The 17,215-nt window shown below is 41.4% G+C and overlaps 2 protein-coding genes across 2 annotated transcripts; both read left to right on the plus strand.

The window, feature by feature from the left end:
* Positions 1 to 230: 230 nt before the first annotated feature.
* mtm (phosphatidylinositol-3-phosphate phosphatase) lies at positions 231 to 2,441 on the plus strand. Its single transcript, XM_020954731.2, has 2 exons — positions 231 to 1,884; positions 1,935 to 2,441. Exons 1-2 carry the CDS (start codon positions 351 to 353, stop codon positions 2,258 to 2,260), a joined length of 1,860 nt encoding a protein of 619 aa, XP_020810390.1. The 5' UTR covers positions 231 to 350; the 3' UTR covers positions 2,261 to 2,441.
* An 871-nt stretch (positions 2,442 to 3,312) lies between these two features.
* LOC110185887 (beta-1,3-glucosyltransferase) lies at positions 3,313 to 16,323 on the plus strand. Its single transcript, XM_086841035.1, has 7 exons — positions 3,313 to 3,858; positions 3,922 to 4,058; positions 4,316 to 4,634; positions 5,119 to 5,251; positions 5,614 to 5,767; positions 6,163 to 6,703; positions 16,020 to 16,323. The coding sequence occupies exons 1-6, from the start codon at positions 3,463 to 3,465 to the stop codon at positions 6,689 to 6,691; spliced, it is 1,668 nt and encodes a 555-aa protein (XP_086697161.1). The 5' UTR covers positions 3,313 to 3,462; the 3' UTR covers positions 6,692 to 6,703; positions 16,020 to 16,323.
* The last annotated feature ends 892 nt before the right edge of the window (positions 16,324 to 17,215 follow it).

The raw sequence follows: 17,215 nt of genomic DNA on the forward strand, positions 1-17,215 counted from the left end.
AAGATTATATTCTGAGATGTGAACGTGGGAAATTTGTTAAGATATAGCAAGTTAGCTTCACAGGTATACAGAATGCAAAAATTTTAATTGGTAGTACAAATTAATATCGATCAACAATTAGATTAGTTTCTGATAAGAATAAACCAATGATGTCGTTTGTTAAGCATATAAGCTCGTTGAGTAAAATTAAATAAAGTGTACCTAAGATTATTTATTGTACTGTTGAAGGTACAATTGGCGCATACGAGTTGGCAGCGCCGTTGCATATATTTTTGTGAATTGCATTTACTTTGTACGAAAAACACAAGCGGAATTTACACCTACACACAACTCTTTATTTAAATCAAACAATGGAGTCCTCCGCGAGCCTGGCCGACAAGCTGGTCTCCAAAACGGCCAGCAACAATTCACTGGACAGTAGTTCCAAGTCCAGTTCGCTCGGCTCGAAGCACGGACAGAATGGGGCTCTTAGGGACACGCCCTTCGCCTATTTGGACGGCGAGGAGGACCAGGACCAAAAGAACGATGTTACCTATGTGTGTCCATATCGCGGGCCTGTCTTCGGTGCCTTAACAATCACGAACTACCGCCTGTATTTCCGTTCGCTGCCGCTGCGGGACCAGGAGCCGCCCGTGGTCGTAGATGTGCCGCTGGGCGTTATAGCCCGGGTCGAGAAGATCGGGGGTGCCACGTCGCGAGGAGAAAATTCATACGGCATCGAAATTTTTTGCAAGGACATGCGCAACCTGCGATTTGCCCACAAACAGCAGAATCACTCTCGCCGGACGGTGTTCGAGAAATTGCAGACAAACGCGTTTCCTCTGTCATACAGCGGTCGCCTCTTCGCCTTTGCTCATGCGGCGGCGGCCAGTGCGGTGAATGGCGGCAGCAGTGGCTGGGATGGTTGGGCCGTCTACGAGCCGCTGGCAGAACTACGGCGCCTTGGAGTTCCGAACGACATGTGGCGGGCCACCAAGTTGAACGAGTCCTACAGCATTTGCGACAGTTATCCGGCCGTTTGGGCTGTGCCCAAGGCCGCATCCGATGACTTTCTGCGTCGCGTAGCGCAGTTCCGGTCTCGTTGTCGTCTACCGGTCCTGTCCTGGATGAATCCCCGAACGCAAGCTACTATAACGCGCTGCTCCCAGCCCTTGGTGGGAGTGAGCGGCAAGCGCAACGCCGATGATGAGACCTATCTCAGCTATATCATGGAGGCGAACGCCCAATCGGATAAACTGACTATCATGGATGCGCGTCCCAGCGCCAATGCCATTGCAAATAAGGCGAAGGGCGGCGGCTATGAGTCGGAGGACGCTTACAAGAACGTTGAAATTAATTTTCTAGACATCCACAACATTCACGTCATGCGAGAGAGCCTGCGCAAGGTTAAGGAGGCCTGCTTTCCCACAACCGACGACTCCAAGTGGCAGACGGCCATCGATAATACACTTTGGCTGAAGCACATCAGGTGCATCTTGGCTGGCGCCGTTAGGATCGTAGACAAGGTGGAGACTATGAGTACGTCCGTTGTAGTCCACTGCTCGGATGGCTGGGATCGTACCGCCCAGCTGACGGCCCTGTCCATGTTGCTACTGGATCCTCACTACCGCACAGTCCGTGGATTTGAGGTGCTTATTGAGAAGGAGTGGCTCTCTTTCGGGCACAAGTTCCAGCAACGCGTCGGTCACGGCGACAATAAGCACTCGGATGCCGACCGATCGCCGGTGTTTCTGCAATTTATCGACAGCGTCTGGCAGGTCAGTCAGCAGTTCAACAACGCCTTTGAGTTCAATGAGCATTTCCTCATAACCATTGTGGATCACCTGTACTCCTGCCGATTTGGAACATTCCTTTGCAACACGGAGGCCGAGCGAGTCACCGAAGGTACGTTCTACAAACTACGTTATGATGCTTTTCTGAAATTGTCCTTGCAGATCTGAAGCACAAGACCACATCGTTGTGGACACACATCAACTCTTCGCTGGATCAGTATTTAAATCCTCTATTTCCCTCGTTCACGCAGGGGGCGGAGCTGGTGCTGCGCCCCATCGCCAGTGTGCGAGCCCTGCGCCTGTGGAAGGGCCTTTACTGTCGCTGGAATCCGGGTCTGTGCGCTCCACAGCATGGCTGTCAGCGCACCCGGGAGCTGCTTTCCAAGCAGGACCAGCTCTTCAAGCACGTCAATGAGCTGAGGCTGAAATCAAACAATCGGAGCAACAGCATGCAGACGACAACAAGATTGGCATCGCCAATGCACTAATAGTATTCCCTCTACCTTCCTTTATGTAAACACAAAAATATACATACATATATGAAATTAACATTTATATTTCAGCTAATGCAATTATTTAAACAAAGTTCTTTATTACATGAATATATATTTAGGTTCGTTTCTGCAATAAACTACACTTGTATGTTTTTTAAGCATGCCTTTCGGTTAACATGTTTATGTTCTTTATATTTATCTTAAGCCCATCTGTGGCATCTATATATGCAAGGTATTATAATTTTAGTCAGAAGCTTGTAACTCTGAGGAGTGTCATTTCCGACCCTATAAATCATATATATTCTTGATCAGCATTAACAGCCGAGTCGATCTAGGCATGTCCGAACAAAAAATACATTTTTGAAATTTTTCAAAATTTTTATAAGGGGTTACATTATAAAAATGTTAAAAAATTGAAAAAAAATATAATTTTTATAAATTATAAATTTAATATGTAGGTTTATTAACCCAATAAAGACTAACATTAGAAAGCTTTCCGAATTAAAATTAATTAATTTTTTGCTTAGTTATGAGATTTTTAAACTTTGATTTGTTGAAAAACTGGCATATAAAAATATTGATAAATCGATCTATTCAAAGAATACGAATATTTAAAGTTTAGTTATGATTGATTTCCGATCCTATAATTAAACTATAAGCACTAGCTTAACATTGAATTTTGAAACTTTCCAACACTATTTGCGCGGCTAATTCAAATTTAACATCCAATTGTTAGGTTAATAGTCACACTTCTAAGGACATAGGTTAAATCATTCTTTCTGTTTTGTTTTAATGTAAACAAATAATAAATATAAGCAATATAACTTCTTATTCTTCCTTCTCTATAGGATTTTTTCTTGTTATTTTAAGCAGAAAAATTGTCTTGCATAAAATGCCACCTATTTCCACAGGTTGACACCTGTTGCATGTTTCCGGCAGCAGGTTCATTCATAACTTCTGTTCCAAAACTGACGCCTGCGCCTTGGTCTCCCAATATGGGGCTCCACACCGTCACCCACTTAGGGCCCCCATTTCGGGTTTGCGCCAAAAATTAAATCACTGCATCAGTACGTTTTCGCACTCTGATTAGAGCAGTCGTGTTCGGATAGTCGATGTAAATTATAGTAAATGTATAAATTTATTCGAAATTCGGGATATATTAAAGGATTTAATCTCATTAAAACTGTATTTTCAAAATGTATGTTGGTCCGTATCGAAGCATTCTGTGGCTTGTTTTTTTCCTAATCTTATGCCGTGCCAAAACGGATCCGGAGGTGCTTCTCGTAATCTCATGTCCGCCGTATCCGCGGCACATTCAGGATGAGTGCTTCACTTTGGCCGGCAGGATTAGGGAACAGCATCGACAACTTAATTTGACAGGAGACGCTGTCCTTGGTGACTATGTCGTCAAGGTCCACGTAATGCATGAGCTTTTCAATTACTGGACCCTGCTGGACGCACTGCCTCATTTGCGAAGCCAAAGCCGTCTGCTGACTACACGCACTGATTGGGTTATTTGGTGTCAGCACAACACTCATCTGGCCTCGTTGCGCGATCTTCTCCAGCATCTGCGTGGACAGAACCATGTTGAGGTGAGTTGAGCTAATCACCTGAAGTGAGGAAGACCTGTGCTCTGAACCAACGAGTTTCTTCAGCTTGCCTTTTATGGCCACGCCCTGTACGATACGGAGGCCACAATTATACACCACTTTTGGAACTACAAGGATCCGCGATGGTTTCCGTATCCCATGCTCAGCGCCGGACTTGTTTTCACAGGCTCTTTATACAAAAGGTAATAAAGCTTCGTTTACCAGCAATTTTATACAGTATTAAATGAAAACTAAACTGTTTGAAAATATAAGATTCCCCGGAAATAATATATCTATAGAAAACATCTCTTGGTTTTCTTTAAAACAGTTTTCAACCTTTGAAACTTCCTATTAAATTTGCCCTCTTTTTAATTCGTAAATAGTCATTCTCTTGTCTTGAAATCGATAATAGAGTGTCAAGTGTAGCTTTCATAACTGATAATGGATCGTTCCTTTCCAGGCTAACAGAACTTGTTGTTCTTAATGCCCAAAACAACAAACGTCCCAGCGAGTTTTCTATCGACGCCTCTCATGAGCTGGCGCGCTTTATTTTCGACAATTTACGTCCCGACGACAATGACCCGGAGCATTGCGAAACATCGTTGTCGAGAAAAATCATTCTGAAAAATGCCCCCTACATTTGCCCCATGGCCATACCTGCACAATCCCCAAAGAGTCTGACAGGAGGAGCCCCGTCTTGTGCACTGTATGCAAAGCCAAAGGAGCCATATGCCTCGATGTCAGCATCAACGACTTTAGGGGACCGGAAGGAACACTGTGTAAGTTTATTTTTGCCTCTCTTGTAGTGGAATCATTTTGGATACCATATATTACCTTAACGTGTTATTGATTAAGATGAAAATTTCCATAAGGTTTCTGTTAAAAATGCCGGTGCCTAATGTGTTGTATAAGAAGACTTTAACATCATAATTATATTTTAGTGAAGGAAAAATTATATATCAGAATATGACCTAAGTATTTTTTTATATTCTTCATATTTTAATTTAATATTATTATCAAAATAAGTTTTTCAACACAGTTTTTAACAAGGGGGGATTCAAAGCTCCTTTAATTTAAAGACAGTCTAAGCCAGCGAGTTCCATAACCATTTGGGATATCAATACCAAAGGAGAGCATCCTGAGCAATTAGTAAACGAAACCTCAACACCCATAAATCCCCAACGACTCCGACTTGATATCTCTCTCCGTCTCCTTATCTGTTCCTGCCTAAGTACATATGTATGTATTTCCTGCTCCACACAGGTGCACACAACGGGATCTAACATATATTTCGCAATCAAAACCTGTGCAAAATTCCATAAGGAACGCATTCCAATCATTGAGCGCACCTGGGCAGCAGACACCCGCTACCGGAGATACTACAGCGATGTGGCAGGTGAGCACCTCGACGACAATGAGCGGGCAATTAAACCAAATGAAGGAGGTTCGGGTTGAGGTTCAGGGGATGCATGTGGATCGGGGGTAAAATAAACCTTTATATACATATGTACATATATGTTCACATGTGTCTGTGTGTGCTCAGCGAATTAACAAAAACACGATGAGGTTGAAACTGAGGCTGATAGCCAAACCACAGAAACTCACACCCATGCCAAGGATTCCTGCCTGCGTGTCCTTGCTCCTCCGCCTCATAATCACTCCCGAGCTCCCAAGCTGTGCCCTTCGACGAGTAGTTGAATATTCATTGATTTGACTTTGCGATTTCCCCCGTTCTCTATTCCCCGAAAACCACAACAGACGATGGCATACCGACAATCAGCACGGGGATACCGAACGTCCAGACTGGACATTGTGCCAAAACAATGGCTATTTTACAATTATCCCTCAAGGATATCGGTGAACAATCGGACATACGCTGGCTGATGCTGGTCGACGATGATACCTTACTGAGGTGAGTAATGGCTGCAGGGTTTGGATACTGATGACTTGGCAAGGAAATACACTTAGAATAGGATAACCCATCAAGTAGATCCTTAAAGCGCAACGTATCGAAGGACTTGTTTATATCGATTATACTGATGATGCTGCTCAAGAGTATATAGATAAAATGTGTTATACCCCAAGCAGTACAAAGTACGACTCAATAAGTTTTCCTATGAGCCATAATTTAATTTTTCCCAAATCGAAATAGTAAATTTAAAGTCCCGTCTTGAGCAGCACCCCATGGTTTAATTCATTTATTTTTCGGATTAAACGGATGACGGCACATTCAATTAAAATATATTTATATATAGTATTTCGATAGGTTAACTCACTGACCATTTACGTTTCCAATCCAATTACCAGTGTGCCCCGCGTCAGCGCCCTACTGAGCTGCCACAATCATTCGGAGCTCGTCTATTTGGGCCAGCGCTATGGCTATCGTTTGTATGCGCCAGATGGCTTTAACTACCACACAGGAGGAGCTGGCATCCTGCTCAGCCTGCCATTGGTGCGGCTCATAGTGGACCGCTGCAGTTGTCCCAGCCCCAGTGCCCCCGACGACATGATCTTGGGTTACTGCCTGCAGGTGCTAGGCGTTCCTGCTGTGCCGGCTGCGGGTATGCATCAGGCGCGGCCACAGGACTATGCCAGGGAGCTGCTACAGTTGGAGCCGCCCGTTTCGTTTCACAAGTTCTGGGGCACGGAGCCGGATCACACCTATAGCCGCTGGATGGGTGGCAAATTGGGCAACCGAAGTGCTCCGCTTACGGCTGACAAGGAACGGAGTGCTAGTGCTTCACTGCACCTGCTCGGAAGGCTGCCTGTACCCGGCGGAGGGGTACTTCCCCTGCAGGCGGTGCTGGAATCGCCGGGAAAGCATTTGGATCTTTAGTTGCCAGTCCAGGTAAGTGCTAATTAAAAACATGGTAGACTCTTTAAGTAAATGACTCTGCAAGTGACAGTTAGATAAAAAAGTTTGCGGGGAACCCCAAAAACCAATCAACAGGCAGGCGGGAATGCCAAGCACACGAATTTTCATTCACTCTTCAGACCAAAAAATAAAAACAAAAAAAAAAACAAAAACTTTGACAGGTGTCGCGTTAGGATAGCGTAGTTCTGTCTGTTCTGTTGCGGGTTTCGTGCCAGTTTAATTAGAGAAAATGCTCAAATGCGGTCGAGATTTTCCTTGATGGGTTTTGGTTAGGTTTAGGAGCTCCCACCGCCAGTCGTCCTGGCTTGTCCTGATTACAGAGTCTAAGCTTGGCTCACGAGCTATCACTTGAAAGAGGGCTTAGTCAGTGCCATTTTTGTCGGAATAAATGGCTTGCATTTAAAAATGATTTAAGGATCTTATTATTTGTTTATTTTATAGAGCTCTAGTCGGTTTTTAAAAAATATTTAAATAATGTGATATATTTTATGTGCAAAATAAGTTAAATCACGTTTGTTATCTTGCCGAAAGCTGGGTGCCATTCATCGCAATGCATACCATTTGCATTCGGTTTCAATTTGCGACCATTAAAATCCCTATCCGCAATCTGAAGTAGCTCCTCCAATGCAGATTGTGTTCGCACCTTGGTCGAACTTAAACCTCATTAAATGTAAATTTTAAGCGAGCCCGGGTAGGAAAATGCTCGGCATTCGGGGGCATCGAAAGTTTGCGCTTGAGTGAATTTTTCGAATGGTTAGCTTAGCCCTTGGGGCGGGCGAGGATTCCGCCTCGTTTGGCCTGCGTCCACGTCCCGCCGCCTGTGCGGTCTCGAGTATCTTTCAGATAAACAAACAAAGAGCTCCGTCCACCGATGGCAACGCCGAGCAAAGCTAACTAAGGTGAACACATAGCACCCGCCATGTTCATGAAACATTTATAAGTATCTTGGCCCCCGTCGCCTCGTGGCTGTTCAGTAATGCACAATCTGCATCTATTATTCAAATGCCAATCAATAGTTTTCGCAGATTTCGTATCTATGTGACACTCGCACACAGTCTCCCCGTAAAATAGGTGAAAACCATTTGTCAGTTCGTTTGCCAAGCCTCTAAATTGCGGTCAGTAGTCGCTAAATTATTAAGTGACAGAGTGAAAGTAATTGTCAGTTGCAGATTAACCGAGGAACTGAGAAAAATATCTTACAAAGAATCCTCTTTAAATCTATATATATAAAAATGCTCTGTTCGTGTCTACATCCTTCATAGACTTGAAAAGTTCTGAACCGTTTAAGCCCAAATTTTTAGAGAACATGCGTTGAGGTTCCAGCTCGGTTATTGACTACTTTTGATGTTGATAGCTTATCTGCGGTGGCGAATATATCTATTTTTTTAGCGTTTCCAAGTGCCCCTACTGCTGCGCCATCTACAGGCAGCCAGCTGAATCAAAGCATTTCCTGTCAAACATTCAAAACATATTGAAAGAAGAAACTTGAAAAGTTCTGAACCGCTTATGCCCAAATTTTTAGAGAAGATACGTTGAGGTTCCAGCTCGGTTATTGACTACTTTTGATGTTGATAGCTTATCTGCGGTTGCGAATATATCTATTTTTTAGCGTTTCCCCGTGCCCCTACTACTGCGCCCTCTACAAGCAAATCAAAGCATTTCCTGTCAAACATTAAAAACATATTGAAAGAAGAAATTGGAGATACAAATTTTATTTTTTGTTCAGGTTCAGTAAGAAACGAAGTCATGCCACCAAAGAAGTCGAGATTGGGTCGTCGTATTCGCAATACAGAAGCAAAAAGACGTAAGATTACGAATATGACTGACGAAGAACGGGCCTCCATCCGAGAGACGCGGCTGCGCGATGAAATTTACTCATACAGGTTAATGGTTCGGAGGACCGATTGCAATCATATATTGAAATGTCGTCAGTTGTTTCATCAGTACATTGTCGATATGTATGCAAAAATTGAAACAACGTTTGCTGTTCCTCCGATTGAATCAGAAGAAACTTCGGTCCGAGGAATATATCCATTTGCGGGATGCTGTGATGAATGACCGTAATACAACCAACGTTGGAAAGCTCACGATTTTGCCATCCTCATACATAGGTAGTCCGAGCCACATGCATGAATATGCTCAAGATGCCCAGGCATATGTTCGTTGCTACGGCCGTCCAGACTTATTTATCACCTTCACATTCAATCCAGCTTGGGACGAGATAGTTCAGCTGTTATTTCCTGGACAATCGTATAGGGATAGGCATGACATCACAGCCCGTGTTTTCAGACAAAAGCTCAAGTCACTGATGGATTTCATTGTGAAACATGGAGTTTTGGGATCTGAGCGGTGCTGGATGTATTCAGTAGAATGGCAGAAGAGAGGATTGCCGCATGCGCACATACTGATTTGGCTGTATGATAAAATTACTCCAGACGAAATTGACAATGTGATATGCGCTGAGATTCCACGGGCAGAGGTTGATACAGATTTGCATGCAGTTGTCATCAAGAACATGATCAATGGCCCATGTGGTACCCTCAACCGAAGTTCACCATGCATGGTAGACGGGAAGTGTTCCAAGCGATATCCTCGAGCATTTACAGCCAACACCGTAACAGGGGACGATGGATATCCTCTGTATAGGAGACGGTCAACTGAAGATGAAGGGACTTCGGCAACTTTAAACATGAGAATTGGTGATATTGAGGTAGACAATCGTTGGGTGGTTCCATACTCAACACTATTGTCAAAATCATACAAAGCGCACATCAACGTAGAATATTGCAATTCCGTGAAATCGATTAAAAATATCTGCAAGTACGTGAATAAAGGCAGCGATATGGCAGTTTTTGGTGTTCAGGCAGAAAATGGGGACAGCAATGCAGTACGAGTTGTCGATGAAATATCTCAATACCAGGCTGGAAGATACAAAAGCAGCAACGAGGTTGCATGGAGAATTTGTTCGTTCCCCATTCATGAACGCTATCCAGCTTTAGTTCACTTGGCAGTCTATTTGGAGAATGGTCAACGTATCTATTTCACAGAAAGAAATGTGCAAGAAAGAGTCCTGAATCCGCCAGCGACAACTCTGACTGCCGTCTTCACCTTATGCCAGGAAGATGATTTTGCCGGAACATTGATGTATTCAGAAGTGCCCTCTTAACCACAATATGCCACAGAGAAACGTGGCAGGGTACAGCTAGTTATTAAATATAACATACTTTTATATAAAGGAATATTCGTACTGTAACGAGATTTTTACGCTCTGACCAATCCCTTCTTAATGCCTGCCCCCTTTAAAGTGGCTTATCCTGGCCTGGGTGCTGGGCAGCGACATCCACATGCAGGTTGCTCCTCGTTGCCGCTTGAACCGTGCGTCCTAATTAGTTGCGGATTTTTCACTGAATGCGAAGCGAAACCTCAAACTCAAGCCGGAATGTGCAGCAGCCCACAGCGTGGCGATGCTGCGACAAGTTGCATTTAAAACCAAATTTAATTAACACCTTGCAGTTGAATAAATGCCGCATATGCATTCCGTGTCTGTTCCGGGTTAACGAAACCACCCAGTACTCTATCCTCTGTGGTATCTTGGCCAGTATTCCCTCACTTGTGGTCCATGAAGAAGCGATCCTGGTACACAAATAATAGGGATTCTAGAAGGGAGTGCCAAAGTTTATTCCTCTTAAATCTTGATTTTTGTAACGAGTAATGAAGTTATTTATTTTAAATAGCTTCGTTTTAATACTTTTATTTTTATGTATAATAAAATCTATAAAATCAGATAAACTCTATTATACATTAATTTATGAATATGCATTTTATTTGGTAATATCTTTATTAAATTTGTGAATGCTCTGCCTAAATGCGTTTTGAAATTTCAACAGAAATTGTTATACTCTGCCCAAATGTGAAGAAGAGTGGCGTCTAAATAATCTAGATGGGAGCTACTATGCTGAATTTTCTTTTGCATAAAATTACAGTTTATCCTGGAGGAGAACGAGGACGAGGACGCAACAGCATAGATTACATGGACATGGGTGTTGCTTGTGGCTACTTGAAAGTAGATTATGGCTGAACAATGTCACATCAGTGAGCGTGGCGTCCAGACTAGGACTTGGCAGTAAGCACGGTTAATCTGGCTTGAAACATCACAAAAGTTAAACCATAAGAAAATTTAAGTAACCGCCCCTTGCCCTCGAGCTGAGAATGAAATCAAGCATGGGACAAAATTGTTTAAAAGATTTCTTTACACATTGTGCTTCCAAATCCTTGGGGCTTTTCAGGCACTGACGCTTCTTGTCGGACCTTCGTGTTTGTTTCATTTTTGGGGGTCAAATCCCAGTTGAGTTTAGAGAATTGTTTTAGTTTGGTGTTTGAATTCTGCATTTCTGCACTCACTTGGCGATGGATAACCCAGGGGAAACCCTTCAAATGTTGTGCATAATGTCAGTGAAGCAGTAAAGCTTTAAATTAGAAAATACGAATGCATATTTATTTCTTATCTAGATTAAGAACAAGCTGGTATCTATATATATAAAAATGCTCTGTTCGTGTCTACATCCTTCATAGACTTGAAAAGTTCTGAACCGTTTAAGCCCAAATTTTTAGAGAACATGCGTTGAGGTTCCAGCTCGGTTATTGACTACTTTTGATGTTGATAGCTTATCTGCGGTGGCGAATATATCTATTTTTTTAGCGTTTCCAAGTGCCCCTACTGCTGCGCCATCTACAGGCAGCCAGCTGAATCAAAGCATTTCCTGTCAAACATTCAAAACATATTGAAAGAAGAAACTTGAAAAGTTCTGAACCGCTTATGCCCAAATTTTTAGAGAAGATACGTTGAGGTTCCAGCTCGGTTATTGACTACTTTTGATGTTGATAGCTTATCTGCGGTTGCGAATATATCTATTTTTTAGCGTTTCCCCGTGCCCCTACTACTGCGCCCTCTACAAGCAAATCAAAGCATTTCCTGTCAAACATTAAAAACATATTGAAAGAAGAAATTGGAGATACAAATTTTATTTTTTGTTCAGGTTCAGTAAGAAACGAAGTCATGCCACCAAAGAAGTCGAGATTGGGTCGTCGTATTCGCAATACAGAAGCAAAAAGACGTAAGATTACGAATATGACTGACGAAGAACGGGCCTCCATCCGAGAGACGCGGCTGCGCGATGAAATTTACTCATACAGGTTAATGGTTCGGAGGACCGATTGCAATCATATATTGAAATGTCGTCAGTTGTTTCATCAGTACATTGTCGATATGTATGCAAAAATTGAAACAACGTTTGCTGTTCCTCCGATTGAATCAGAAGAAACTTCGGTCCGAGGAATATATCCATTTGCGGGATGCTGTGATGAATGACCGTAATACAACCAACGTTGGAAAGCTCACGATTTTGCCATCCTCATACATAGGTAGTCCGAGCCACATGCATGAATATGCTCAAGATGCCCAGGCATATGTTCGTTGCTACGGCCGTCCAGACTTATTTATCACCTTCACATTCAATCCAGCTTGGGACGAGATAGTTCAGCTGTTATTTCCTGGACAATCGTATAGGGATAGGCATGACATCACAGCCCGTGTTTTCAGACAAAAGCTCAAGTCACTGATGGATTTCATTGTGAAACATGGAGTTTTGGGATCTGAGCGGTGCTGGATGTATTCAGTAGAATGGCAGAAGAGAGGATTGCCGCATGCGCACATACTGATTTGGCTGTATGATAAAATTACTCCAGACGAAATTGACAATGTGATATGCGCTGAGATTCCACGGGCAGAGGTTGATACAGATTTGCATGCAGTTGTCATCAAGAACATGATCAATGGCCCATGTGGTACCCTCAACCGAAGTTCACCATGCATGGTAGACGGGAAGTGTTCCAAGCGATATCCTCGAGCATTTACAGCCAACACCGTAACAGGGGACGATGGATATCCTCTGTATAGGAGACGGTCAACTGAAGATGAAGGGACTTCGGCAACTTTAAACATGAGAATTGGTGATATTGAGGTAGACAATCGTTGGGTGGTTCCATACTCAACACTATTGTCAAAATCATACAAAGCGCACATCAACGTAGAATATTGCAATTCCGTGAAATCGATTAAAAATATCTGCAAGTACGTGAATAAAGGCAGCGATATGGCAGTTTTTGGTGTTCAGGCAGAAAATGGGGACAGCAATGCAGTACGAGTTGTCGATGAAATATCTCAATACCAGGCTGGAAGATACAAAAGCAGCAACGAGGTTGCATGGAGAATTTGTTCGTTCCCCATTCATGAACGCTATCCAGCTTTAGTTCACTTGGCAGTCTATTTGGAGAATGGTCAACGTATCTATTTCACAGAAAGAAATGTGCAAGAAAGAGTCCTGAATCCGCCAGCGACAACTCTGACTGCCGTCTTCACCTTATGCCAGGAAGATGATTTTGCCGGAACATTGATGTATTCAGAAGTGCCCTCTTAACCACAATATGCCACAGAGAAACGTGGCAGGGTACAGCTAGTTATTTATAAAATTATGCAAAAACCCTCTTATTAACTACGAAGTTAAATATATTTATTATTCAAAACTAAAACGTTTCCATTGGTCCATTGTTCAAAACTTGTTAACTTTCGCAAGCCGCCGCCAAAAATTTGCCAGCCACAACTCACGGACGGACGAAGGACCAGGTTTCATTGTCTCAAAGTAGGCACTTTCAGTCAAATAAAACGCAGCCCTTGCAAGCCTTTCGTCCTTCGGTTAACGTGTAATAAATTTTTCGGCCATGTCTAAACTTAAGCCGAGTTTGGAGGCAAAAGCATTTTGTGTCTATCAGGGCGTCTAATCTGCAGTTGAACCCATCCAAGCAACTTACCACGTGCAATAAATTCCAAGGCGCACCGCACCGTCTGCACTATTTTCTCCCAGCCTCAGGACTTTTGTTTTTTCTGGCTGGATATAGAGCGGGCATGGACTCCGACTCCGACTCTGTATCCCTTTCCCCAGTTGAGCCCTATGTCGTACGTGATCTGATAGAGAATGAAAGGCTACCGCAGCCCCAGAGACGTTGGCATGTGTGTGTGTGTGTGTGTGTGTGTGCAAAGTTTCGGCCAAGTCGAGCCGTTACCACATTCCCTTGGCCTAAAGGACACGCACCTGCTCTGCCAACCACTCCAAGGACCCTCCATGTTCCCCCAAGATTTTGTGGCGTTGGCTTACCCGTACAAATAACGAGCAGTTTGTGCTGTGCTAATTTACTTTAAATTGGTTTTTTTGACATTAGTACTTCCGTTTCCTCCAGCGAGTTATCAGTGATAAATTACAGGGACACCTTCCGCTAAATTCGCGATACAGCCAAATGTCTCAAGTTTCAATGCTTGGACATTATGGATCGTTCTTAAAGTATAAGATGTATGAAATATATATGAAATTAAAATGTGCCACTATGACTCCCAATATTCTTACAAAAATTAATATCAATATTATAGGTTATTATTGCTAGGGTACAATAGCTTCATTGGCCCCTAAAAGTTACCCTGCTTATCGCTAATGGCATCTGACTGACGAAGACCAAGGTTAATAAATTGGTAAATAAGAATTAACCAATTTTTCTTAACAAGGCAACCGATACCACAAGCTCCATGACGAATTTTCTTTGAGCGCAATTTATTTTCTTTTTGCCTTTCATTATTAATGAGCAAAGTTTAAGAGCCTTTTGTGGACAACTTTCTTAAGAGTCCGACTGTGAGTCCGGCAGGGTCAATTGTCGACAAGATTGCTTATCGACGCAACGCCATCGGAATGGGCGTGGCATGTCAACGGTATACTAATGACCAGGCGGAAAGTTTTTCATTTTCTTTAATACCCTATTTCTGGGTATTACAACTTCAATAAGAATGTCTAAAACCATAAGCAATGTCTGAAACATAAACAAGGGCATAGAAGTTTCGACACAAGATAGCTTCTGTTTATTTTTTTGTTATATCTGTGATTCTTGTTGAAAGTGAGCTTGTGTATTTTATTTCCATAAAGACATAATTATTGAAAATAATTATAATTATATAATTATAATTATAGCTTATCATACGGGGGAAGATATATTGTTGTGCACGAAAGTAATTCTCTTGGTGTCACGTTTAAACACGAATGGTTTTGCACACATTTTTGGTCTAAATCCAAAAATAATGAACAACATTCTGACTTTGCTATGGTTTGAAAATGCACTGGGAATTGTGGTTATACGTTGTGGTGCTTAACGACGTAGAATTGTACAGAGATCGAACAGTCAGGACATGTGCATTATGTGACGGAACAACCTCAATGCTATGTGTCTTATTATTTTTCACTTTTAGGATCTAACCAAAAAGCTTTCGTTATATAAATTGCTTGCACGTGACGCCTTTCCATGGTCAACGCGCAATTAGAGTGTTCTTCGATTTCCACCAACGAAATAACCCCAATGAAACTGGCCAATATATATTGGTTGATTGGCAAAAGCACAAATTGGGGGTTCCCAAAATGGACGCCCATAAATCATGCGTGCGACGAAAATTGCTTGAAATGTTTTCACGCACAATTGAATAAAATCCGAGAGCTCAACCTGAGGCAGGTGACTGCGTTAAATCTCTGATTGTCCATTTAATGCGATTTCGACTTGTTTAAAAATCAATTATGTGATAAAATCATAAACTAATAATATATTTAAGGAAATTTTACTTTGCAAAGGAAAATTTTTCGTAATATGCTAAGCTAAGCAAATATTTTTAATGAAGTCGCAACATGTAACATTTTTATTTAGGCCCAGACACAAACATAAGGTCTTATGAAAAGAAATCCGTATCCTTTTTCCTTTTTGGAGCATCACGCTGCGGCTTTCTTGTTGTGGGGTCACACCCCACAGCTGCCGCAACATGTACTAATTAGTCAAGGATTTCGCATTAGGGAAACGAATTCTCGACCCTCGATGGATGAATGTGGGAGGAGCACGTGCCACGCTTTTAAATTTAAAATGGCTTATATATTTTTATGTAGTATGCTTAAAAAAGTGTGAAATGCATTTTAAAATGATGTGCACGTACAAAAAGTTAAAGATATTCTCGTTTTTTTATAGAGCTTTGGTTAATGCCGAGGCTTGGCTTGTAGAAACAGTCCTCTTTTTTTTGTAAATACAATTTTTTATAAAGCTCCAAGCAAATTTGAGAAATTAACCACAAAGTACATAATACATTTTGGAGTTTACTATATTGTTAAATGAATTTTAAAAGTTTTCAAAGTAAATGTTACTTTTCTATTTGCAGATGTCCATCAGGCTCATCTAATATAAGTGATGTTTCTACAATTGATACAGTAACATACTTTTTGAGGGACAAGTATTCTATTGTTAAATATCTGTAAATAAAATTCTATTAGTTTTTAGGCTTGGATTTTGAGGAACTGTAAGGTAATTCCTCAAAAATAAATATCTAAATCCTTTTCGCCAAAATAAATAGTTTTATGTGCAATGCTATGAACAGAAACTCCCTAAGATGCTTTTAAAAATATTAAATATAACCAAAATAAAATATATACTTACAAGAAAATAAAGAACGGAATGCAAAATAATACGTTAACCTTGTGTTTACCAGATGGTAGGTATTATATATATTTAGTTTGGTTTTAGGGTGCGAAAATTAACCAACTGGTCTTTGGGGATGCTAGGTTCAGAGGTCCTTGTTCACAGCTACTTAGGCAACATCTGTAAAATCGTTTATTGAATTAGCAGGTCATGTATTTTAGCTACGAATTTGCACATTTAATTACACTTGAGACTCGCTTCACAAAATCAAACCGCATTCAAATTGCATTATTCAATCAGTCAGCTCCTTGCTCCCCAGATGGGTGAAATGGGTTGATGCCGATGCCTGTGCGACCAATTCCCAAAAATAATGTCAATTGTCATTGTAATTAAGGCCACTGTGTTGCAGAATTTCGATTAATGAACTTTATTTTTGATTAGCACAATGGTAAATATAATATTTCAAAGGTCTCGTACTTTTTAAGGAAATCCTGTGAAATGTTTTTATACCCTTGCAGGGTATTATAATTTTTAGTCAGAAGCATGCAAATCAGTGAGGAAGTCATTTCCGACCCTTTAAATCATATATATTCTTGATCAGCATTAACAGCCGAATCGATCTAGCAATGTCCGGCTGAAAAATAAATTTTCAAATTTTTTTTCGAAATTTCAAAATTTTATAAGGGGTTACATCATTAAAATTGCCAAAATTTGACAACAAATTGAATTTTTTTAATTTGAAAACTGAGTATGCAGCTTTGTTAATCTACTAAAAACTAGCATAGACCAGCTTTTCGAATTCAAATTAATGATTTTTTAGCTTAGTTATGAGTTTTTTAAACTATGATTTTTGGGAAAAGGTGTCTGTTTTTATACCTTTTTGCGGGTTTTTATAATTTTAGTCAGAAACTTATAACAGCATCAATAAACGCAGTATGC

The sequence above is a fragment of the Drosophila serrata genome, unplaced genomic scaffold (genome assembly GCF_035046125.1).
Source record: "Drosophila serrata isolate PLE 108 unplaced genomic scaffold, ASM3504612v1 contig_100, whole genome shotgun sequence".
NCBI lineage: Eukaryota > Metazoa > Arthropoda > Insecta > Diptera > Drosophilidae > Drosophila > Drosophila serrata.